Below are 26,192 nucleotides of genomic sequence, written 5' to 3'. Positions count from 1 at the left end.
AACTTTTAAAATCCATGATAAGCTAAATTTTAAAACTTAATGTTAACATTATTATGTCACAATGAGGCAAAAATTTGAAAAACATGTCTTTTGATCATATCAGGTAAAGTATAAATCTTTGCTTGGGCTGTGTACTGCAAGTTTTTATCCCTGAGATAGGTCAATCAAGGGCCCAAGACATTAGTATGTGAAAAAATTATGCAGTTCAACTGTAGTTTTAATACAGTTGTGTATCTGCTCATTCTCATGCAGTGACACATTTTTGGTAAGAGTTTAAAAGGACTATCTAAAAATGAATTTGAGTAAACAGTTGGGTATTTCCTAAGAGCCACTTTGAATGCAAGACTGAAGTTTTGTAACCAAAATGTCATCCTCTACTGACAATTTACCTTTTGTGCGGCCTAAACCAAGTATGGAAAACAATTCTTATCTCTATTCTCTGCTCCTGTTGTTCTTGCACGTGTGTTATGGAGATTGTTTACTGAGATTGAGTTCTTAATTGGGTTCTGGTGATGGTTGTTCATATTTATTGGCCTATGAGGTCCAAGCTGTGTCCTGACTGTCTGGAGACAGTAATGGGTTTTTCTTTAGTATCTTTTTAGTATTCTTCAGTATCTCTTTATTATAGTATTAATATAGTATTAATATAGTATAAATATAGTATAATATAATATAATATAATATAATATAGTTTTAATAATGCAATTTGTTCAGCCTTCTGAGTCAATGGAGTTAGATACCCATCATTCCCATATGTTAGGGAATGCATATGATAAAGCACAACAGAAGTCACAGAATCACAAAGTATCCTGAGTTGTGAGGGACCCACAGGGATCATCAAGTCTGAGTGAATCCCATACAGGGATCAAACCCACAACATTGGTGTTATTAGCACCATGCTCTAACCCACTGAGTTAAAGTCAGTGGAATTGTAGGGAAGATTAGTGGTTTGGAGTTGCCATTAGTGAAAAAAAATGATAGTTTCTCTTAGAAATGGATAACATTCCTGTCACTTTGATGATAGGCTTTTATTTATCCATTGGTCTCTTCAAGATACTTTGTGAGGGGATGTTTCATTCATGGAATGTTAAGGGTTGAAAGGAACCTTAAGGACCATCTTGTCCCAGCTCCCCCTGCCATGGGCTGGGACACTTCCCACTAGATCAAGTTGCTCAAGGAATTGTCCAGCCTGGCCTTTAACACTGCCAGGGTTGGGGAATCCACAGCCTCCCTGGGCAACCTGTTCCAATATCTCACCACTCTATTTCTTTCTAATATCCAGCCTAAACTTCCCCTCTATCAATCTGTACCCATTGCTCCTTGTCCTGTCACTACAAATCCTCATGAAAGGTCCCTCTCCATCTTCCCTGTAGGCTCCTTTCAGATACTGGAAGGTTGCAATGAGGTCTTCACACAACTTTCTCTTCACCAGGCAGGATGTTAAATCCTCTCTGTAAAAGTCAGTTGTGCTACAACAGTTACATCTGTGTAGTTGAAATGGTTACATTCCCCTTGTGCACACATGGGAAGAGCAAGAAGATGTGTCACACTCTGGTAAGGAAGGTGTGTTGTTACATGGTATCAAGGAACAGAGCAATAAATTCCAAGTTTTGTTTCCTTACAAAATACTGGGACTGGTTGGGAAGCAACAATATGCTATTATAAAATTTTTATATAAGGAAGAGATGCCATTTACTGAGACCCATTAAACAACAACAGAAATGAGCAGAGGTTGTATTTGTTGATTTTAAAAGTTATAAAGATATTAAAGATTATGTAGTCACAATCTTCTGCAGCTAGTAAAAGAAGTAAACCCACAGCACGTTGACCCATGTAAGTAGGAGGTCTACTTTGCTATTTCAAGTTTTTGACTTAGTTTTAGGTATTACTGAATATCATAAGACATATAAATCAAGCCTCCCTGCAGCTTCAGAAATTCTGGGCCCTTTCCTATTTGGGAAAGGGTAAAAGGTCAGTTTGTTGCAGACTGGCATGCCTTTTGTAGCAGAAATGTGCTGATGTGCCCAAAGTGCTGCAGTGGGTGATTTCAGAGGAGGCTTTTGGCAGGAGCTTGAAATGTTGCAGCCGTTCTCTCTGCTGAGACTGTTCAATGCACTTGAGCTTCCCAGCTGCCTGAGCTCAGCCAGTTCACCTGTTCCTTCATGTTCCTTGGGTTGCACATAAATGATTGACTGAATCAGGCTGAAATCCTGCAGATCTGGGGAATTCCCTTGGAGGTTCTGTGCCTGCAGGTGACAAGACTCTAGATATGCAGTACAGAGTTCTGGGAAGGCTCAGCAGGCTCACATGTGTAAATCTGCTGCAGCTGACTTGTTAATAATTACTCCTGCTTCCCAATATGCTTGTGTCTTACAATTGGGTTACCTACCTCAGCTGCAGTCCTTTCCTGCCTTAGCCAGAGAGAGAGCAATAAATACAATACTCTGACAGACACTGTGGATACTCTTGAATTTGGCTTCTCTCTACCTCAGAAAAAGCATGTGTCATGTTAGAATTGTTCTGATGTATCATGGCTTTGTTAGATCTGCTTTGATACTCTGCCTTCAGCAGTGACAAACACCTGGTGCTCTCTAGCAAGCAGTACCTCAATGGCCTTGTTTGTCCCGTGTTCTGAGTTGTTGTCACATGGAGTCTGCCTCTGGACCTTCAGGCAGTTGGCTTATACATTGGGACAGGAGATTTAATTAACCTCATTACAGTTGGAGCTGGCATTCAATACAAACATTATTAATGGTCATAAAACCATTTAAAAAAAAAAAAAAAATTAAAAAAAAAAACCTTTTTAAAATTCCAGTCACACTGTTTGACTCTCTGACCTTCTGTGAAAGTGACTTGTGCAGCCTGCCTGTGTGTGTGGCCGGAGGAATTACTGGGATAGCATCCTTAAACCAGAAACATAGGCTCTGACTTCAGAGATGTGAGCTTCACTTCTCATTAGAGGGGCATTTAACATGTAATGAGTTTATATCTGATCAGAAATTATTATTAATTATTTGTGCTGCACCATTCCCTCAGCATCAGGAAAAGCCATCACACGTATTCACGTGAGTGGTTTACACAAGTCAGTCCCCTCCCAAGCAGTGCCATGGGTAAGCAACAGAACCACAGAGCAGGTGAAGGAGCCAGATGGCCAGTGAGACAAAGGGAATGGGCCCAGGCAGTACAGCAGAGAGGAGGAACTGCAAACAGGATTAGCTCAGCCAATCCTGTATACGCTGCAGTTTGTTTGCTTCTCAGGGAAAACTTGTGAACAGAGTCTGCACAGAATTGTTAAGGCTGGAAGAAACCTTTAAAATCAACAAGTCAACCCAGCACCATGTTCACCATTAAACCATGTTCTCAAGTACCATTCCCCAAGGGCTTTATAACCCTTTCCATGAAAAAATTTCCTAAAATCCAGTCTGAACCTCTCCTGGTGCAATGTGAGGCCATTTCCTAATCCTGCCACTTGTTACCCAGAAGAGACTGAGCCCCACCTCACTATGACCTCCTGACAGGAGCTGTAGAGAGTGAGAAGGTCCCCCCTGAGCCTCTTTTTCTCCAGACTGAGCCCCCACAGCTCCATCAGCTGCTCCTCACCAGTCTTGTGCTTCAGGTCCATTCCCAGCTCAGTTGCTCTTCTCTGGACACACTCCAGCAAAGTCTTTCTTGTTGTGACAGGCCCAAAACTGCACTCAGGGTCTGAGATGTGATTGAATCAGACTCTGGAAGTGTGTATGGGTTTGTGTGCATGTGTGTTTGTGCAGGTACACTTTGCTATCAAGGCATGTCTCTGTGTCTATACACACACACACACACACACATGCATATATATATATACATGTGTGGTTTTTGTGAATAATTTGCAACCAGGATATGATTAATAAAATAAATTGCAGCTCTAATCTCCATGACATCAGAAAATACATGAGGTTAATTGTGACTTTGATGTGTAGTGAGCTGGTGCAGCTAATCCTTGTTATGCCACTGGGATAAACTTGAAAACAGATTACCCACAGGTTCTGTTCTTACAGCATAGTGGAACAACTTCCTTTTAGGTATTACTAATAAATAAAAATAAATTCCTTTTTCCATGCATGCCCACCATTTGATTTGTTTTTAAATCAGGCAATCAATCTTTAAATCGAGTTACCTGGAGCTCCAGAGTCCTGTACACTTTCCCAGTATGCAGCAGGTGGCACTATTGGAGTGGCGTGGTTGTGTTTGCCTGATGCTGACACCTTAGAGATCTCCATTTGGGTTGCTCTAGGTTGCAGAGGAGTATAAGCAGCCAAGCCATTTCCTAGCACTGGCACATGTATCTCTGAACAGCACCACAGGTTCTGAAAATTTATTGCCGTGATTAGGTTTGTGTCAAAACTCATTCTTTTTTAATTGAACAAATTCCTGATCAAAACATCATCTGAGTGGTTTTCACTTGATTATCCACTGAGGTCTGAAGTGCCCTATTTCCCTTAAGGCTTTTCTTCCATCACAATGGAACCAATTCTTCATTTCCTTGAGGCAAAACAAAATTTGAAATACTTCATAGTCCAAAAGCTGTGTCTTTAGAACCTGAAGTAGATGTTTACTGCCCTTGATCTTGGTTGCAAAATCTCATTTAAAAAGATGCCACTAATTTTATCTCAGACTAATTAATTTGTGTGTAGTAAATTAGTTTTTTATTAAAAATTGTTTGGAGGACCTTTTAGGAATAATTGTTGATTTAAAGATAATTAAAAATGCTCATAATTGTTAACTGACTGAATGCACTTCCTGTAACACTGGGTTTTACTGCACACCTGAGACTAGAGGTATATTATTCATGATATTCATGTGCTGAATTATAGACAGGTTCAGCACTGTTCATGGAGGTTAAAAAGACAGAATACAAATATCTGTACATTTTAACTGGCACTGAGAAGGAAAATCAAAGTTACTGTGCTAATCCCCTTTCTCTAGCTTTCTATGGTACTTTCTAAATTTTTATTGAAGTGCAGTCCTGAAGTGTAAGAAAGTGACTATTTTATTGTTAGAAAATGGAATGGCACAAAGAAAGATAGAAACAAGGTGGCTGCTATTATTTGGATTCCAGGCAGTATTAGTAGAATCAATAGTAATTGTTTACTTTTTAGTGAGATTTTTGATAAGAGCACACACATTTCTATTGTTTGAAAGCACAACCTTAAAGCATGCCCCAGCTACAGAGTGTTGTGAGTAGAGCACAGGACTTTCTGTTGGCACAAGATTATTTCTGGTGCTCTTTGCATGTCCTTGCTAATGGGGTGAAGGATCCTATGGTGGAAGTGTTCAAAATGATCTTGAGATATTTCCTCTGTCTGATCTTTCCTGTGCTTTCAGACCTAAAGGATTCAAGTATTTTAAAGGATTCAGGTATTTTAAACCTGCCCTTCAGGTCCCTCTGAAAGGTTGGTGAGCTTGGGTTGCATGTAGTCCCTCTTCCCATTTCCTTGACAGGATTCTAAATACCCATTTTATTCCTTGTGCCTTTAGGTAAATATAATTATGTAGTGTGTGTAGGTAGGTATATCCCAAATATCTCTGATCCTGCACTCTTGTCTGGATGTCTCTAAAGCTTAAATCAAGCACACCAAGTCAGCACTGAGGGTTTCATACCAAATATCTTGTGCTTTACATGCTTTTACCAAGAAAGATTGGACCAGCTGATCCTTGAGGTCCCTTGCAGCCTGGTATCCTGTGATTCTATGATTCACTCACTCATCTGGCTTTGTGGGTGTCAGGAGCTTGGTGCTATCCAGTCTCCTCTGCAGAACCACATTCTTTGTTATTTTTTTTCCTTTTTTGGATGGTAAATGTGGTCAAACAGAAATTACTGTGTTCCTGCATGTTAAATTCAGTGCTGCTCTTGAGGAGCTAAATGCAGCAGATGTTCTGTATGTGTTTTTTGTGCCTGACATAAGCAGCATTTAAAAACCTCAGTTTTTCTGTCTTGACTTGCTGAGGATTAAATCTTATTCCTTTGGAGTGTTAGTTGCTACAAAAAGTAAACTGAAATGTGCTTTGTTAGAAAGCTGCTCCCTCTGTTGGTTGTCTCATTGATAGAACTGGAATCTCTCCTGGGCAAACAAACAGCCTCCAAAACTGAGGGTCAGGAATTTTTCATTTTGCAGCTCTGCTATCCTTGCCCACCAAGAATTTCTGAAATTACCTTTTAGAAGTGAAAATGTTCAGAGGCAAGTCTAAGAAGAAACTGAACCTATTTACCAGTTAGAGATTTTAAACAAATGAACTGTGGACATCTTCCCTCACAGTTCCCCTGGCCTCCTTCTTTTCTATACCAACTACTTTTCCGACTGTTTCCTATCCATGGAGTTATGAAGGCTACAGTTCTGGGAGGTGACAACAGCCTGTGATTATTTGTTCTGCCAGAAGACATAACAGCCGTATAGGAATTCTGTGGGGATTTCAAGCAGGGTCTAAAACAAATTGTGTAAGTGATGTAACTTTTCACCTAAAAATCCACCTTGATTTTTCCACCTAAAAGCTACAGGATTTTGATTGCAAGATTTTTGGTCTGTCCAGGATGGTTCTGAAAAGAGGTTTGTCCCTTATTAGTGTCCAATTCAGGCATTGTTTGAGTAGGAATGAGTTTATCTTTGATTGCTTTTAATCAATAAGATGTACTTATCTGTAAGTGAAGTTTGATAAGAATCAAATACAGCGTGAAAGAACTGGTTAATATCTTGTTAATGAAAAGTTTTATCTGGATGACACCAACTTGCTTCTGATATATTTGCTTTTGAGCACCAGAACACAAACCACTTTAGTATTCACCTTCAAGAAGCACTGCTGGGTGCATAAGTTAATTTTAATAAGCCATGCAAGTGGCTGTAGTTAGGATAGTCCTCCAAAGAGGATGGTTAAGTACTGTTACTATTGTTGGAATGAATGTGGACTTGAAGCCTGTGCAGAGGAGGAAAGTGTCCTAAAAATAATTTGTTATTCAGAAGCATCCTTCACTTCCATGCAAAAATCTCATGAGGACTTTCTACTGCACTTCATAATCACTGATAGCCTAATTGAGTCAAGGAAATTACAACTGTAAAACTAGAGTATATAAACTACAGTATATAAACTAGAGTATGTAAAAGCAGATACAATTCCACAGTGCTCGATTCAGTACCCACTGAAGTCAAAACATCTTCTGATCAATTCAATAGAAGTGAAATTGGACGATTGTATGCTCATGATCAAATAAAAGCTGCAAACTGACCAATACCCATGAACCTGATGTTATAGTAGAGATTGTGTATTGAGCCATCATTTAAACTCTTTTCTTGTACCCATTTTTGTGTGCTTGTGTGTGTTTTTATATGGAATCCTGCACCAATTCCTCATGAGTTCTCTGTAAAGGGCCTTAACTGGTTAATGCAGTACCACACCTGGCACATTGAATATGCGCATGTCAAAAAATTAACTCAGCTAGTAAGTTTGTGGAGTAATTACTGTACTTAAATAATCAACATTTTTAGTCTCTATACAACAACTGTGCTTTGGGCTTCCTCTTGTGGAATTCATTTACAGGGATTTCACTGGATCTTTGATTGTGCCTTTATAGAACCACCGAGTGGGTCAAGTTGGAAGGGAGCACAGTGGATCATCCTGGCCTACATCTCACATTGCATGGAATTGTGTTCAGATGGTCCTGGAATGTCTTCAGTGAGGGACATTCCAAAACTCTAAAGCCTCTCTGGGCAGCCAGCACAGTAACAAAGTTCTTGCTCACACTCCCCTGTTCACATCACAGCCAGTAAAAAAAACAGCCACCTCAATCCATTTAAACATTGAGTTCTTATTCTTACAGAGTGAAGACTTTCCACTGCTTTTGGAGGTATGGACAAACATAATGGTTACCACAAGATCATGTGCAAAAATAACTTCAACAAATAAGCACATATTTAGGGAAACAAAAACATTATTGGTATTATAATGCCATCTCAATAAAAAGAACAGAAACTTCATCTTTTATTTTATGGTACTGTGGTATTTTATATTTTCAGTACTTGGTTAAACATTGCTGGAGATTTTGTGATAAGAGTGCTTGCAATGACAAATAGAAAGGGAATGACCTTTAGGGCATTGCCATTGTTCAGATATTGTTCTAGCAGGTAGGTCCAGTGCTCAGGCTGAGACTATTTCTTTTTTAAACGTGATGTGTTAATGTGTTACTGTTGTGTTACTTGGAGCTTAACATTGTAAACATCTCCTTCCTCATTAGCAGCAGTGCACGTGACACAGGTTTCTTGGCAAAAAAGGTTGGCTTGCATCTGACCCAGCTTACTACGCTTTGTGTTTCTGAGGGTGATTAAAGGGCCACAAGATTTCTTATTGGGTAAAGGATAACTGTACTGGCAGAGTTAACAATGCTTGTACTGACACGGGCTGCTGTGGTTTATTGCATGTTTGTAACTTAAGTCTCTATCTGCAGTACCCATACCTGTCCCATTGCTTCTGCTGGCCCCACCTATGCAATGTGGAATACCTGCTTGCGGCTTAGAAACATTTGGCTGGCTGCTACTTAAAATAACTAGTTAGGTGCCCAAAATCTACTTCTGGGAGCAGGAGGATTGTTAGCTTTGTAGCTGCCCATGTGTTTCCTGTGGAGGTGTGAGTCCTTCCACATCCCATTAAATTATGTAGCTGGTATAAATCAGGTTAGCTGGACTGCTGTCAATACAGTCACCCTAATTTAGAGCAAGGGTCTGGTCCATCTCCTCTCTAGCTTGGCATGTCTCAGATGATGTGGTGAAAATGAAGCCTGGAATTTAGGCTGTCACTGTTTTCCAAGGAGTTCCCCAGTGCAAAGCTGAAGAGGGTGTTTAAATCTAAGTTCATATCGGGGGCAGCTGAGATCAGAGGCAGGTTTTGATACTGGAATTGAGAATAAAAAGTGAAAAATCTCAGTGTGTAGGAATGTGGGATACAGTTAATTTGTGTTTTGCAATGAATTGCTATAAATGTGCAGTTGCAGTTAACTGGCAGTGGGGTAAGAAAAAATAGCTTTATTTGGCACCCTAGTTGTAACTTATCTAAACAGCCAGGGGCCCAGGAAAGCATGGAAGTATTGCTTCTCCATCAGGTCAGAAACTAGTTAATAGGAAAAGGGGAATAAACTTGCTTTTCCCTTTACTCTGCTCCACGTGTTTTGAGTGATTAATCTGTGCTTTGCCTTGAGCTGTTAATCTGCAGTGGTGACATTTCAATTATAAACGGCATTTTGTCCATCCCCTCTGGAAATTCTGGATTTGTCAGTGCTAAAACCTCACCAGTACATGAATGCAGCTTCACTGATAAATGCACAACTAAACCTTCTTTGCTTTCAGGAGACATTTTTGGAGGCTATGGCATGAATTTGAGTCCAGAAAGAACAGCAGCAATGCACATTTTCCATACTCAAACAATACATTTGAGACAACGCTGCCTTGATGAAAAGATGGGCAACAGAATGACTGGGTGAAACATTGATTCTACAAACTTCCTTACTTTCTTTTGAGAAACCTGAACAGTGCAAGTAGCAACAAAAACATTGCCACTTTGTCCTTCAGTGGATTCTCCTCCTGAATTGTCTTGGCCCTTTATTCCTAATGAAGATTGTTAATACAAGGGAGGTTATTCCAGTCCCAGCTTTTCTGAGCTGTTTAAGTCAAGTTATTTCTTGTTTTTTTGATATTATTCTGACCTAATTGCTGAAGAATAGAACTGATTCTTACATCCTCACAGGATTGCTTTTTTACTTATAAACTCTGGTTCCCTTTCTACTAGCCAATACCTCCTTTGAAAAAATTAAAATCCACTCATTTTTCTTTTTGAGAAGTATTCATCATTCTTTCATTCAGATTTATGTTTCTTGTTTTTTCAAATCTTTTGAATATTGCAGTGTTTCCATCCTCAGCCTTTGAATCTGTCACTGTTTACAGGGACTGTGCAGCCAATGAAAGGGCTGAGCAAACCTCTCCTCTCTGGCTCACCAGCCACATTCTGCATTAATAAAAAACCCAGCCTCTGTGTGTTATTTGATCCTTTGTTTTCTGGTATAAATTACACTGAGGAAACAGTTCTTGGTAACATTTCAAAAATATTATTTCCTTCACAGCCTCTGGTTAAGTGAGACCTTTGTTCAGGACAGGTTCATCCAGCATGAGCTCTTCAGGGGCAGGCAAATTCCACCACTACCTTGCGGCCATTGTTCAAAAGCTTGTTCTTTATTATAATATAGAAATATTGTAAGTATAAATCTATGCGTGTTAAGCTTTGAGAAATCACTGGATATATTTTTAAATGCTCAGTCTATGACAAGATTTGGTAATATTTTATACTTAGAATCACAGAATGTTCTGAGTTGGAAGAGACCCACATGGATCATCAAGTCCAACTCTTAAGGGAATGACCCATACAGGGATCAAAGCCACAACCTTGGCATTATTAGCACCATGTTCTGACCAACTGAGCTATCTCAAATTAAGTGTTTGTACTGTAAAAATATTTTAAGATCCTGGGCATGCAAAGCCTATTTGACTTCATTAAGGCTCTGCTGAGATACTGCCTTGATTGCAGAATGGAAGTGTATTTTAGATGAGTCTTCTTTCAATTAAGGAACACCACTTTGCTTGTCACAGGCAGATAATGCAAAACCCTAAAACCTCCCCAACCCTCCCAAGTGAAAAAAGGCAAACTAGAAAACAATAATTCAGCCAAAGTAACAATAGTGGGGTTTTTATTGGAACGCTGTGTTTGTGCTGATTTGAGTGTGATACCACAACAGGGCTGTGGGACAGCAATTGCAATAACACTATATTATAATTTAAATAATTCCTTGGTACTGTGGTTTGAGGTTGCTGATCTTGATTTTGTTCTGGACCCTGGGTAGCTCCTGCATGGCAGCTTTGGTGTTCTCTCACTGGCCTGGGTGCTGCCCCTGGGTTTCCCTGTGTGAGGATGCTGGTTATCCGTGCTCAGCTGCCCCATGCACCACCCTGGCACAGAGCGACCCCATCACATCATCCCACCATCCTGATCCCAAGGCCCTCAAGATTTAAACAAGGGTCTGTGTCAAACTTTGCAGGTGTTTATTTTTTTTTTATTTGCTAACCAGTAGCTGTAGCTGGACAGTTAGGATTAAGCAGCTGCATTGTGAATTCTCTATGCTTGGCTAATCTGTTGTTTTAAGGAGCAGGGAAGACAGTCCTAAGATGAATGGGCTGGACAGGAGCCACCAAGAGTGAATTCAGCAGAACTGAGCAGAAACGGGGGGAACAGTGATCGCAGCAGCAGGTAATCTCGACCATCAACTCATGGACCTACCATCAAAAGGGACTCAAATGCCGGGAAAAGTAATATAATTTGTAACCAATAAAAGCTGACGCCTTTGTTATAATGTATAAAGAGTGTAAAGGTTTGAAGACCTGCGCTCCAGCCTTTTGTGGGTTACCACCCGCTCCCTGCTTTGCTCAATCTGGAATGAAGGGACAGCATCACCTCGCCCCGGTGTGCGAACTGGGGCTGCGCAGCGGGGAACGGGCTGTGTTCGGGACAATCCCACGGCAGCATCACATCACCATGGCCTCAATCCCCCACCACATCACCCCCCGAGCTCTGCCCGGCCCCTCCATGCGAGGGATGCAGCTCTCGTCCCGCTCCCTGCCCCCTGAGCACTCATTAACTTCGGGACAATCCCACCGCAGCATCACCCCGCCATGGCCTCAATCCACCACATCATCCCCGAGCTCTAACGGGCCGTGATCGGGACAATCCCACCGCAGCATCACATCACCATGGCTTCAATCCATCCACCACATCATCCCCCGAGCTCTTCCCGGCCCCTCCAAGCGAGGGATGGAGCTCTCGTCCCTCTCCCTGCCCCCTGAGCACTCATTAACCGCGGTGCCGCCGCTCGGCGGGGACGGGCCGGCGGCTCCTGCCCCGGGAGGGAGGCCGGGCCAGCAGAGCCGCCTCCTTCCCGCTCCCTGCCCCGGCTGAGGGCCAGGGCCGTGCCGTGCCATGGCCGCTCCCTGCTACCTGGGCTGGGATTTCAGCACGCAGCAGGTACCGCGCCACCTCCCCCGCCTCTCCCCTCCCTCGGCCCGCGGCGGGGCCGGGGCTGGGGCTGCCCTTCCCTTCCCTTCCCTTCCCTTCCCTTCCCTTCCCTTCCCTTCCCTTCCCTTCCCGCTGCGCGGCTGCGCTGCCCGGTTCGGCTCCGAACGCGGGCCGGAGCTGCCCCGGAGGGATGAGCAGGGGATGGCGCCGCCGCCGCTGCCGAGCCAGATCGCGGCCAGGCCTTCCCTCTCTCGCCGCTTCCGTCCCCTCCCCGCGCCTTCCGTCCCCGCTCTCCTCCTTCCCAAGGCGGGTTGGGTTTCCCGGGCGGGGCTGCTCGCGGTTCCCGGGCCCGGCCGGGGCTGCGGGGAGCGGAGCGGGGCGGTGCTCCCTGCCCGGTGCTCCCTGCCCGGTTCTCCCTGCCCGGAGCTCCCTGCCCGGTTCGCCCTGTCCGGTTCTCCCTGTCCGGTTCTCCCTGCCCCGGGTCTCCCTGCCCGGAGCTCCCTGCCCCGGTTCTCCCTGCCCCGGTTCTCCCTGCCCGGTTCTCCCTGTCCGGTTCTCCCTGCCCCGGTTCTCCCTGCCCGGAGCTCCCTGCCCGGTTCTCCCTGCCCCGGTTCTCCCTGCCCGGTTCTCCCTGCCCGGAGCTCCCTGCCCCGGGCTCCCAGCCGCTGCAGCCCCACACGGCCGGTGCCAAATTATTCACGGAATTACACAATGTTGTGGAGTCTCCGTCGCTGGACACAGTCGATGTCTACTCAGAATCCTCCTAAAGCAAGGAGGTTAGACCGGATGATCCGCTGTGGTCCCTCCAACCTGACCCATTCTGTGAGTCTGTGGAAGGGACCTCTGGAGATCATCCAGTTCAGACCTCCTGCCAAGGCAGGGTGACCTGGGCACAGGAATCTGTCCAGGTGGGTTTGGAATGTCTCCAGAAAGGGAGACTCCGTGTCCTCCCTGAGCATCCTGTTCCAGTGCTCTGCCAGAGTCAATGTAACAAAGTTCTTCCTCATTTTGAAGCAGAATTTCCTGTGTTTTATCTTATGGCTGTAATAATTCTGAGTGATTTTGTGTTTTAAGATGTCTGTGGCCTGCACACAGTGCATGTACCTGGTTGTTCTCATATCCCCTTCACCTTCATCCCTTTCCATTTGCCCCATCTGCAGCAGTGGGTTATATATCTAAATGTGTCCTGCTTCCCCATCCTGCTAAGGATGGGTTAAATCCTGGAGAACTGTGGTCCTTCTTTATATGCAGGCTGCATATAGACCCCTCTGCCTGCTGCTGTAGGAGCTGGGATTTGCACCCTAACCCAGCTTCCCAGTGTCTTTGTGTGAATCAAGACTGAACCTGGATGCTCAGGTTTCTGCTTGAAATTCTGATCTGTCAGCACAGCCAGGTATTGCTGCCCTGTGAATAGAAACTCTGCCCAAGTTGTGCAGAGACCTGAACATGTTAAAAATAGGTGTTTGAGCATAAATCACCATTATGGTTGTGCTGAAGTTTGGGAGCTTGAAAAGACACATCCAGGTTAGGTTGATCAAGTGTTTTTACGGGGACATGCTGCAAGCAGAGAGCCAATTAAGCTGCAGTGGGTCAGAGCCATTTTTAAGCAAGTGCAGGTTGGTAATGAGTTGTGCCAGGGCATAGATAATGGCTCTACAGTGCTGTGGTAAAAATGGGGTTGGCCTTGTTATTTGAATGCAGCTCCTTGAGATGACAGGATTGTAGGTTCTTTTTTTAATCAGTTCCTTTAGCAGCAGCTTGCACTCTCCCCCTGGTTGAAATAGGCACAGAATGTGAGCTGCTTCTTGCTTTTCTTCTCAGCTCTTACTGTCTTTCTTCAGAACTAGGTGAACTTAAGTGAAGATAGATGAGGAAAGGTTGTGGTACCCTTCTAATTCCTGCTTACAAGAAGGCTCAGCTTTATGGAGTTGGGGATGTTGCTTTCTGTGGCATTAGCTCAAAATATACTTGTATAATGCCCTCTGAGCAGAATTTAATTTGCTCACCATCTGGGGAGCAGGAAAGGTGTTCAAGGTAGCCTAAAGGGTCTGTGAGGTTCCTTGGCAAGATAAGGCAAAAAAAAGGAGGTGACAAAAAAAGAAGGTGTATGACATCTTTAAGATACTGTATTCTTTGGAGGAATTGGAAAAGCTGGCTACTGTGATGCAAGCTATGAGCCTGGAAACATGTTTGCCATTCTTTAACACATGCCTGCAGCCTGGTCCTGTGCCTTACGGGAGAAAGAAAATACAAACAAACAAACCCACATGTTGCTGAATAGGTAACATTCTGGAAATTCTCATAACTTGTTTCATGTAAAATTATGCCCTACTTTCAGTGAGTTGTATGAATTGGGGTGATTTTTTTTTGTTCATTTTGTCTGTGGGAATTAAATTATTATAAATGAGTCATCAGTGCTATTCAATTATTGCTAGATTTTGTTAACTTCCTGTTTTATATCTTCTAGTTGAAAGTCATTGCTATTGATGAACAGCTGAGGGTCATTTATGAAGATAATGTTCATTTTGATAAGGACCTTCCGGAATTTAAGTAAGGCTTTTTATATTTTATCTTTTACTTGGATAATGTAATTTAAAGCTTTGGAGATTGAGGTGAGGGGACTGTTGCCCTATTTGGTCTCACTGATATTTATGGAGGCACAGAAAAAGTCATGCCATGTTCATGTTTCCCACTCTGCAAGGGTAGTACATGCTCTTGCCTTCCTTAAATGTAAATGTAACAAGAGCTCCCAAAAGGAGATAAATTAGAAAATATACCCCAAAATATTACATATAAATAAACCATTCTTTTTCTTTTGGAACTTCAGACTTGTGGACATGACTGGGTGGGATGCTCTCAGAACAGCATGTAAATTGCATGAGGGGAACATCTAAAAGGCTTTTGGAGATAAATTCAGTTGTTAAGGTGTGGGATGACAGTATTTGCTTACTTACATGATAGACTAGAATTGACAAATGTCATCCTCCAGTCACAAGTTTCAATGAAACAGATTTATTTACTTGATGAATTGAACTTCATCTTTGAGGTTCAAGTCACTAATTGTGACAGAAATAATTATGAATCACATGCAGCCAATGAGCAATATCAGCAATGGATTCTATCACAGATCTTTAGGATCAGGGCCTTTCCTTAAAAATCACTTATTTTGCAATTATGTCAAACATGGCACCTCTTAGGAGCTGGCTTTTACTTTTCCATGTTTCAAACACTGATCCTTGCTCTTAACATAAAAGCATTGCAAATTCTTTTGGTCATTATAAACTTGAAGAACTCTACTTGGCAGGGAAAAAAATTGCTGAATTTACCAAGAGAAAATCCTGTTTTTCTGTAGGACTCAAGGTGGAGTCTACATTCACAGTGACAGACTGACAGTCACTTCACCAGTGCTTATGTGGGTCAAGGTATGAACAAACTTTATATGGATCAACTTTTTCCTTGCTGTGAAAGTTTTTTGTGAGCAATAGTGGAACTTATCACTCAAATCAAAATAGTTCTTTTGCTTACATTCTGTTTCTTTGAAGCACTGTTCTGTGTCTTTGGTATGCAAATAGTAATGCTATCAACAAACATAGTAGAAATTGCTAACATTTTGATGGTTTTTTTGTTTGTTTCTTCACTTTCTACTATTATAGCATTCTACATGTGAGAAATTCCTTCCTGACTTTCCTTCACTTGAAAAAAAAACCCTATTTTTTCCCCCTCATACACAACTGGGACAGCTGTCACTTTGCCTTCCTTGAATCTGTGTTTTTGTAGCACCCATATTACTTAAACTATTTAATTGAGAACAAGTTCTGCTTGTCAATTGATGTTGCAGCTGGCAAGTGGTGAAAGGGCAATTTATTCACTGGTTCCCAGTAACTTTGACTGATGTTTATTTTGAAGTACAGCATTTTTAAAAATCTTAAAATAAAGCCTTTCTTACTTCTGTGCAGATTTTGCAAAATTTATGTGTAGGCACACAGTTTGGGGTAATTGGGAGTGGGGCTGTGGCTGAGCCTCATCCCCAGTGGGTACAGCTGTGAAAAGCAGGTGAGCAGCATTGACAGCAATGAGCCATGGAGAGCTCAGGTGTGCTAATCACCAAAAGGAACAGAGGGCACACAGGTACAGTGCATCAAAATCAGGGGTATAAAAGGTTGGGCTGCAGAACAAGAAGGGCAGATGCCTGCGGACTTCTGGGGTGGGAGGTTGGTGCTCCATGTGGGCAGACATCTGAAGCCTTCTGATGTGGTAAGGTGTTGTTGGGCATGGAATTTAAAGCCTTCTGGAATTGTGTGGTGATGCTCTGTGTGTCCTGGCCATCTCAACTGTGACACTTACATGATACTCTGTAAATTTGCCTTACTAGAGGGATTTGAATAGTTAAGATATTAGAAAGGTCACCGAACCCCCAGCTGGTGATCCACAGTAACTGACAAAGGTTTGGTAAATTTGCTTGTAGTAGGTTTTTTGAACCATAATGAAGAGGCACCGTTGTGATTATTAAATTAATAATAGAATGATATAGGTATACATGATGTTTGAAAGTCTTGCAGTGGTCCATTTGTCAAGAGAGTCTGGGAAATGCTGATCTAAGTTAAATGATTTAAAGACAGATTAATTTTTTTTTGCTTTAAACTTCAGGAAAATGTGTCAAGAACAAAATTTACCTAGGTGCTTGAAGTGCTAAAATTACTTGAATTATCTTTCTCTTAAAGACTCTGTGAATTTGTTGACACTGGGGGCACTGGTATTGTGGTTACCTAATATCTTGTAGGATGGGGTGCAGGGAGTACCCTATTAAGATTTCATAGATTTTTCAAAAGTAAGAACAGAAAAGATAATCTTTCTGTGTGTCTAGCACTCTTAAAGTGCTTTTCAATAAACTGGAGTTCTTTAATTTTTGCCTCTTATTTAGGATTCAAAGAGTGGATCTTTGTGATTTAGTTTCTTTAAAGATCTTATTTTTTTCCCCTGTGTGACTCAACTTTTCTTTTATGGACTCTCACTTAATAAATTAATTTATGTAGATTTTTGAAAGGTCCATAGTCATTAACTAATTTTTCATTATCTGCCAATGAACTCTTATCAGTGATGACATGAATTTACTGTTTAATTCCAGATTGTGAGTATGCATAATTTGATAGCTCGTTACTGTCATTCTTGATTCTGTTTGTTGTTGTAGGCTCTGGATGTGATCTTGGAAAAGATGAAGTCTTCAGGCTTTGACTTCTCTCAAGTCAGAGCAATGTCTGGTGCTGGCCAGGTCAGTTTGTACAAAAATGTTCAATTTTACTGCATTTCTTTGACTGAGTATAAGGTTGAGTGATAAATTTAAACAATTGTATGGCAGAAGACTGTAACAGCATAAAATAATATCTAAACTTGTAAAAAATAATATCTAAACTTCTACATAAGCATCCACAGACATTCCTGAGGGGAGCTGGACACCTGAAGCACACAGAGCAGTCACTGGAAGATGGTGAGAGTGGAGGATGAGGTTTGCAGTGTAATTGTTTAAATCAGCTTAGTGCAGAACTGCTTGGCTTCATGTTGTTTTAATTCTTTGTTATTTTTGGATTTCAGCAGATCCAGGAGCTTGTGGAAAATGGGGTAGGAAAACCAGCAAGGGGCACAGTTTGCTAAAAGCACAGCAATATCCCACTGAGCAATTTTTTGTTGGCTTGGACAGGGATCTGCACAGAAACAACAAAACCCAAATGATGCAGAAATTACAAAAATGGGTCCATGATTTAGCCTGTAGAGCATAATGCCTTTTTTTTTTAGTTTATTGAACCCACCCTGACATTTAGTCAGTTAGCCAGTTTCCTCCTAGTGCTCCAATGAATCAACAGAGGCTTTTATAACTTTCACAGATGATATTCAGGGTGAGGACAGCACCAAAGCAACAGCTAATTCTGACATGTGAGGTTTAGGTTATTCATCTTGATGTATCTGGGACTAATTAATCAAGCCCCTTGCTTTCATCTCCGTATTCCATTGATTGCAGTTGAAAGTCTGAGCAAAGTGTCTGAAAATCAGAGCTGGTGTCAAGGCTCTGTTATGAATTCTTCAGTGGAGCACGAGCTGGGGACTGCCAAGTAACACCACCTTACTCAAGAGAAAAAAGGGGGCAGTTTCCAGACTGCCCATATTCCCTTCATTTTGCCCCTCCAGCAAGAGGGACAGGCTTGTAACTGATGGGTCAATGGGCTCTGCTGAAATAGCACAGAACAAAATCTTGACTGTGGAACCCTGAGTACAGCTCAAAGAGCCCCAGATAAGTGTCTAATGCCATTAGCAATACATTAGTTATCCCTACTAGAAAATTCTGTGATTCAAAATAATATTCTGATTTAGTGTCTGCTTTGCTCAGTCTTAAATAAGAGATTTTTTTTTTGTGAGACCTTTGATTTGAAGTAGGCCATTTTTTGGTCCTGGTTTGGGGAGAGGTCTTTTGTTCCTTAGAATGTAAGATCAGGACTTTGATGCTTGGGAGGGCATTTCCAGCTTCTGTTTCTGTGTTTCCTACAGCAACATGGGAGTGTGTACTGGAAAAAAGGAAGCATCCAGATTTTAAAGAATGCATCACCTGAACTGCCTTTGCACCAATCACTAAAGGTAAGGTGCACAAAAGCTCTGGAGGGAGGGCTACACTGTCCTTTTTCTGATCCTCACACTTTGTTTTTCTTCCTCTTTTTTGGCTGCAAGCCCCTGCAGCATAAATGAAATGTAGTAGTTATTCCTTCAGTTGCAGGACTTTTGACATTTCATTTTCTCCTGAATGACAGTATGCTCTGCTGTAAAAGCTTACAAGAGCCAGTGGGTGTCCCAAAATCTTTCTGTGTCAGAGGAACAGCCTCTTTGTTCTTCTAGAAAATGTAATATTTTTGTTTACAATGTGTAAATATCTTACATTTTTAATATATTAACAAAAAATTTGTGGTGGGACTGTTGTACCTGAGTTTCCTTGCAGGATGTGCAAATGATTTCATAAGAAAATAGATCTATTTAAAAAAGACCATTTTACACTTGCCTCTGAAAAGATAGAAGTGTAATGTAGTGTGGACTTAAAAACCTAACCAAGTACCTTGTTGACCTCAACATTTTGTATGTGTGTGATTGGTGAGCTTTGAACACAGACTTGACAAGCTTTTATTTAAAAAGAAAAATTGGGAGGACTCAGCTTTTCTCTGGAAGGCCCTTCTTCCCTTACTTCAGTGTCAGAAAGGGCAGATATATGTTGAAAGGGAGACTTTTGTGTTAAATGTGCTAAGTTATTAGTTTTGTAACTCTCATCTGTGCAAAACTCATGGAAATGGCATCAAAATGCTGGAATAAATGGTGTATTAAGCCTCAGTTGTATTTCCAGGTGATTGTGCCATGCATTAAGGAGAAATGTGTTGTTAGAGCTGTGGGAAGATAATCTGATGGTTTGTGAAGAGGTTCTAAAAGGGGCTGGGGTTTTGGCTGCTAGAGGATGTGAGAGGTGACAGCAGAAAGAGAATGTTGCTTCCCTCTGATGCCAAGTTTGGGTTGAACTTTTCATCCCTGGCCAACCTTGTACCCAATATCAACTTTCTGTAATTGCTGAGAGAAGGGCAGCAGGCGTGTCAGAGAGCTGAGCTGTGAGCTGATACCTATAGCTGCTGTATTTCCTTACTCTAGCAGGGACTTCAGAGATCAGACTTGCTAATAGAGGGTGTTGTTGGTTACAGGGCTGTTTTTCAGTCAGTGACAGCCCCATCTGGATGGATTCCAGCACAGCCTCCCAGTGCAGAGCCCTGGAGAGAGCCCTGGGGGGAGCCCAGCACCTGGCCAGGGTCACTGGCTCCAGGGCCTATGAGGTAAGGAATGGATGGGGGGAAATTCCCAGCAGAATCCTGTGCTGGAAACAGTTCTGTCAGCCCAGGGAGCTGCAGCAGGTAACCATCAGCCATCACCTAGGAAAGACAGAGCTTCTGAAGGATCTCCAACCGTACTGTGCTTTGCATTAGTCTCACAAAGGGAGATACAGAAGTTGCACAGTGAAATGAACCAAACACTGTAAATTCTGCTGCAGGAGGCAGTTGGAGCATTTGGCCAGGGGCTCCTAAATGCAGTGTTGGGTGGCCATGCTTAAATTCTCAGGGCCTGCTTGTCCCCAGGCAGCATCCTGTGTGGCCACATTTCTATTGGGATGCAAACCCAGTTTGTGTTACACTTTTGGTTAGGGTAAATCCATCCTCCTATTATTGAATCATGCTCTAGGTTACTCCTGCAATTAAAAGATTGGCCTTTTAATATTGCCTGGAGGCTGACAAGCAGCTCCTAAGAGAAGTGTTTCAGAGGCTTGGGACACTGTCAAATTCACTGTCACTTGTCTCCTCTCCCTGAGTCTTCCCTCCTTGTAACTGTGACAATGAGTTCTGGAGTGAGATCAGGGCTGCCCTGCAGGCACCTCAGCCCCTGATTAATCAGAATAAGGCTTCAAGCTCCCAAACTGATGTTTCTGTTTCTGAATCATCATTATGGCTGATGTTGAAATCAGACTTTGCATACCACTAACACTTTTTTTTTTCACTTGTTAAATGTTAATGTGTCAGTGTTAAAAGGTTTTTTGATTATCTGACACAATACATGGATGAAAAATAAATATTCTTAAAGCTGTTTTTAGCCTGGGCTGGAGTATATGCTTTGAGTATGAAACTTCCTGCTTTAATTTCAATTCACCTGCCTCACAGGCAGGTACATAGATTGTGTAGCTTAAACCTTTTCAGGGATTTGAAGGCAGCATTTGAATTGTGCTGGTTCCTCTGCACAGAATAAGTGTGATTCATTCCATTGAACTGTCATTTCTGAAATGTAAATTATGGATAGTAATGCTTTTCCCCATGCCTTTTTTTCAAAAGGTGAACAAAATTCTCATAATGGGACTATGTGTTATACCCTGTTTAGTGCAGATTGCCTGCTGTGCACTGACTTTCATCATGCATCAGGCAAATTAAATATCCAAAGTGCAATGTTCTGAACTCATTACACAGAGTTAATGATTATTGACTCCATTTAGGGTTTGTGTTTCTAAGCATTTGCATTTCTTTCTCAGCGTTTTACAGGAAACCAGATAGCAAAGATTTACAGCCAGAATCCTGAGGTCTACAAGCAAACTGAGGTTGGCTTAACTTCAATTCCCTTATTGGAAAACATGGTTGAAAGTCTTTTAAAATTTATTTTGTGCAGATGTTTTTACAGACCTTTTTGCTAAAGATTATTCTGACTCTTGTGTTTGAATTCAAGATGAACATAGAACTTTAAAAATTTTGTTAAATTATTAGTGGTTAGGCAGATAAAAATCTGACATTGGTTCTACTTTGAGTGTTATACTTCTCAAGCTGGTGAATTGAGCTTTAAACTGAAGTTGTTGGGGGAGGAGAACCTCAGATCATCCCACTCCTATCAGTTTGGTGCCAGAAGGAGATGCCCAGAACTTGGAGAGGGATGGCAGATGAGCAGGAGAGCACCTGGAGGACACCAGCAGCCAGCAAAGGCACCTTCATGGGTGGAACAGATGAAATGTCTGAGCAAACACAAATGGCAGGGGGAATAACTAGGAATTAGAGGGTTCTGATCCTTTTGGCATCATAGGGATGCCTCCTGGAGTGTTGGAATGGTAGGATACAGGCTCTCCTAAGCTGGTTCATAGTCAAGGATCATCTCCTCCAAGCTCTGAAGTGATGCACCCCAGCTAAGATTAAGCCAGGCAAAAACATCAGGAGGGCTGTGTAGATGAACAAATTGCTCCTGGACAAACTCGGACACAAAAAAGAAGCCTACAGAAGGTAGAAATAAAGGCAGAAATACAGAGAGGCCCTCTGAGCAGTTTGGGATTAGGTCAGGGAAGCTAAAACCCTGACAAAATTAAGTCTGGTCAGGGATATCGAGGGCAAAGAGAAAAGCATTTACAGGTATGTCAGTGTTAAAAAGACTTTTGAGAAATGTAGGCCCTCTCCAAAGGAAATGGGAGACCTGGTTAGCCAGGCTGTGAAGAAGGCTGGGTACTCCAGGACTGTTTTTGCCTTGACCTTCACTGGCAGGAGTTCCAGCCACTTCACCTGAGCCACAGCAGGCAAAGGCAGGGACTGGGATGATGAAAACCACCCAGTGCAGGAGAAGATTGAGTTCAAGACCATCTAAGGAACCTGAAGTTGCACAAGGATCTGATGAAATACTTCCATAGATCCTGAGGGAACTGGTGCTTGAAGTGGCTAAGCCACTATCCATTGTGTTTGAGAAGTTGTGGCAGTCTGGTGAAGTTCCCGCTGACTGGAAAAGGAGAAACATAGACCCTGTTTTTATAAAGGGGAGTAAGGAAGACCTGGTTTTCCATTACTTCAGTTCTTGATAGCATTTTTTTTGTGTGTTTATTTTTTTAAAATCTCACCCCTGTATGAAGCAGTTCATTTCATGAAAAAGTGAATTGCAAGTTGACTCTATTTGGTTGCAGAATGCTAAATTTTTAATTTTTTTCCCTTTTTTTTCTTTTACATTCTCATTGTGACTAGAAAGGTATGAGATGAAACAACACTGATACATTCTGGTCATAAGCTTATGACTAAATTTAGAGAAAGATATGTTACTGGGGGGAAGTGGGACTGAGAACTGGTTAAACCAATGTCAGACTTTGAGGGCTGTTTGAACCGATGGCAACTTCTAGCAATAAAACCTATGCAAAATGCATTCAAACACAAAACATCTCTCTGCCAGAGCTGCTCTTGAGGCCCCTCAAGGAGCACTTAACAGCTTGGCAGTCTCAATGACATGTGGAAGGTGGATGTTTTTGCTCCTGTAGGTCAGCTTGCTAAACTGGCTGGCTGATTCTCAGTTTAACTTCATCCTTTTTTCCTTCCATTTCAGGCAGCTAGTGCCCACTGGGGCACCACAGAAGGTAGGCCTTTGTTACCTGAGCACAATGTGATGTATTCTTGGGGAGAGATGCACCGAGAGCAAGTGCATCATTAAATTTCCTGGCCATTACAACCACCTCTTAGGTCTCTGGCTACAGGCTGCCCTTGAATGCTGTGAAGCAGTGATTTTGTGATCATTAATAAAAGCCTGTCACTTCTGGCTCGCTCCACCTGTGGAGGTTTGATTCTGTTTAGTTATTGGGTGATGAGCATATTTCTTCTGAGTGAGTCACAGCACAGAATGAGGGATTTGTCTGCTTTTGTGCCAACTTTTTGGCATCAGGCAGTGCCTGATCATGCAGAAAGCCTGGTGGTGGCTGGTTAACCTGGTAGCTCACACAGCAGATGTGAAGAGGAGGAAGGTTCATGGTGGATCAGTGTCATAGGGGGCATTTTTTGGCAGCCCTACAGCTGGATGTCATGCAGCTGGAGCATGCCCTGAGGCAGAGCTGCAGGCAGGGGCTCAGTTCAAAGCTGTTTATTATAGTTTATTGTAGAGTAACTCCAGGGAGGTCCAGGGGCTCAGCTGGAAGGAAGGCAAAGGGTCACAAAGAGATGCTAAAGGTGCTCCAAGAGCTTCTAAAAGGTTCCAGACCTGTACTGTGGGTGGGACAGAGCAGGGTTCTGAGCATTTCCCCTGTCATCGACACGCAGGTGGTTTTGTGTTTTATTTTTTTGTTTTTGTTTTTTTTTTTTTTTTTTTTTTTTTTTGGGGGGTGTGTGTGTGTTTTTTTCCTTAGAAACTGTTTTTCTTAGAAAATGAGGTTCTGTAATAGACTGAAGTGGTGGATTCATGCTAACACAGTATGATAGCATACCAGGTGTGTTTTGCATGTTTCAGAAGGCAGAGCTATTAACAGCTTTTATCATGGGGTTACTTGTGGATTGCTATGTGCTGTATTCCTGTGATGGTCAGAACTGAATAATCCTTCTAGGTGTATTTTTGTGTGCTTTCTGGGCCTAACCTTAAGCATCTATTAACATTTACTACTTCCAACTATTTTATTTGCTTTCTGCTTTCTTTGAAGTGATTACTGATGTGATTCACTACTTCTCACTGTTTTTGATTTTTTTTGCAGAGAATTTCTTTGGTCAGTAGCTTTGCAGCTTCCCTTTTCCTAGGAGCTTATGCACCCATTGATTACAGTGATGGTAAGTGTGGGCTTTTTTCATAGTAATAGTTTAATAAGGAAATTTTCCTTCCCATCCCCACATTACATAGATGGGGGACAAGGTGTCTGGTATTTGTTTTCAATCTTTAAATTTTAATGACAAGTATATTAGATCTTAAGCTAAGTTACTTCTTTCAGTTTGATGTTTGCTATGCTCTTCTCTCCCCATCATACTGATTCCCACTTCTATCAAATGGATCTACAGAAAAGATTCTTAAATGTAATTATAGCTTTTTTTCATTATTTTGTGATGTATAAAGGAGTGGTAAGATTTTCTAGAGGCATCAGAAAGTTGTGGAATCTTAAACAAAACTTCAGAGTTCTGATATTTGTTCTTTAGTTTTGCTGGTTTAGCTCAGAAATGCACAGGAAGAATATGATGTATATTGTGATGATTTTTTTTCCCCACCTAACTGGAGTTTGGATCTATAACAGAAATATATTTTCAAAATGAACCAGGAAAAACCCCATAAATGAAGCAAAATGCACTAAACTCAGTTAAAAAAAAATCTTCTGTATCTCTCCATTCATCATAACAAAGACAAATAAGTGACAAGTCTGTCTCTCTTTTCTGTTGTGTGTTATCTTGGTTATCCAGCTTTTAAATGGCAATTTAAAATGGCAATTATGAAGGAAAGCATTTTCATGGGAGCTCTGCTGTTATTTCTGAAAAACATTTCTGATTTCTGCTCTGAAACTAAGAGAAGATATATTTCAGAGCTGAAAGGTTAGATAACAAGGATCTCCATGGATTTTTTGCATTATTGAGACATGGTTGACACCCCTGTGTTAAGACCAATTCATTTTTTCTCCTTTGTTATTCCATCAAATCTTGCAGGAAAAGACAAGACACCTCAATTTTAGCTAATGGACAACTTGCTATCAGACCTTCCAGTTACACTTGAGACCCCAGAAATGGCAAGGCAATCCATGCTTGTTTCATACCACTTGTGAGATTATTATATCTGTTTTCTGGTCCTGTCCTTTCAGCCAAGTATTCCACAGCTGAATTTTATTTTTTGTGTATTATTGGCAACAATAATTCCTTGGAGATTTTCACTTTGCTCCTCTGCAGGTCCAAATACTGAGTACTTGGGCTGCTCAGCCACCTACTGTATTTCAAAGAGAGATAGTGATAGCTTTAGCTGCCTTTTCTGATAAAGAAACATATTGGTTTTATGTTTTTCAATGAGAGTGCAGTGTTAATTTTGATTTGAATGTTTAAAATTATAAATATTAAAAATATCTCCTGTTTGGGTTTGTTTTTTTATTTTTTTGGTAATGTTACTTTACCTTTTCTGCTTGGAAGCAAGTGGAGGAAAGCCATGCTTCTCCAATTTCAGAACATGAGAAATCGTTGCAAAACAAAATATTTTAAAGTAAAGAAAAATTAAATTTCCTTAATTGGAACATTTCCTTAGAAAATGAGTCACATTTTCCAAACATCTGCAGGAGAGTGTTCTGTTACACCTGTGGGTATTTACAGAACCTGAAGAAATGTTTTGGGCTGTTCAGAGCATGTAAGATTATTAAATCTTTGTGTGAAAAAAGATAAGAGAACTAAGCAGGATGTTACACTTCTCTTTACAAGACAAAAGATTTTTTGGCATTGTAATCTGTATTTTTCCTCATTCATTCCTTTCTTCTGTTAATATAATGAGAGAATTCTAATTCCAGTAATAAAATATAAGTATAATGGATGCAGTAGTTATTTGGATGCAGCTGAAAAAGTGGTTTTCTTGTCACTTACAATTTCTTGCAATTCACTTGATCTTTTACTTAGCACCTGTGTATTGTAGTTTAAAATGCATCTCTCAAAATAACATTCAGATAATAGACCTATTCTTCATTTCTGTAGGTTTAACTTCAGGTCATATCATCTTTAAAAGACCCTGTCAAATTGTTTAGCTCTACACAATAACTTATCTCCAAATTGGCAGGTTATTGTGGGAAATGTGCTATTCAGTTTCAGAATTTTTTCCTTTTCTTCTTAAAGGTC

The 26,192-nt window shown here is 41.5% G+C and overlaps 1 protein-coding gene across 2 annotated transcripts in view; it reads left to right on the top strand.

Moving 5' to 3' along the window:
- The first annotated feature begins 11,873 nt into the window (after positions 1 to 11,873).
- Positions 11,874 to 26,192, top strand: part of XYLB (xylulokinase) — an 85,506-nt gene continuing 71,187 nt past the window's right edge. For both annotated transcript variants that reach the window (XM_058806782.1, XM_058806791.1), the window contains exons 1-8: positions 11,874 to 12,084; positions 14,543 to 14,625; positions 15,428 to 15,497; positions 17,264 to 17,344; positions 18,613 to 18,699; positions 19,797 to 19,925; positions 21,164 to 21,229; positions 24,101 to 24,173. In XM_058806782.1, coding sequence (XP_058662765.1) covers positions 12,040 to 12,084; positions 14,543 to 14,625; positions 15,428 to 15,497; positions 17,264 to 17,344; positions 18,613 to 18,699; positions 19,797 to 19,925; positions 21,164 to 21,229; positions 24,101 to 24,173 — 634 coding nt within the window. In that variant the 5' untranslated portion in view covers positions 11,874 to 12,039. The remainder of the gene's footprint in view (positions 12,085 to 14,542; positions 14,626 to 15,427; positions 15,498 to 17,263; positions 17,345 to 18,612; positions 18,700 to 19,796; positions 19,926 to 21,163; positions 21,230 to 24,100; positions 24,174 to 26,192) is intronic.

Source organism: Ammospiza caudacuta, chromosome 1, assembly GCF_027887145.1.
Source record: "Ammospiza caudacuta isolate bAmmCau1 chromosome 1, bAmmCau1.pri, whole genome shotgun sequence".
NCBI lineage: Eukaryota > Metazoa > Chordata > Aves > Passeriformes > Passerellidae > Ammospiza > Ammospiza caudacuta.
The sequence above is the reverse complement of the archived record's forward strand: the minus strand, read 5'-3'. Positions and strand labels throughout refer to the sequence as shown.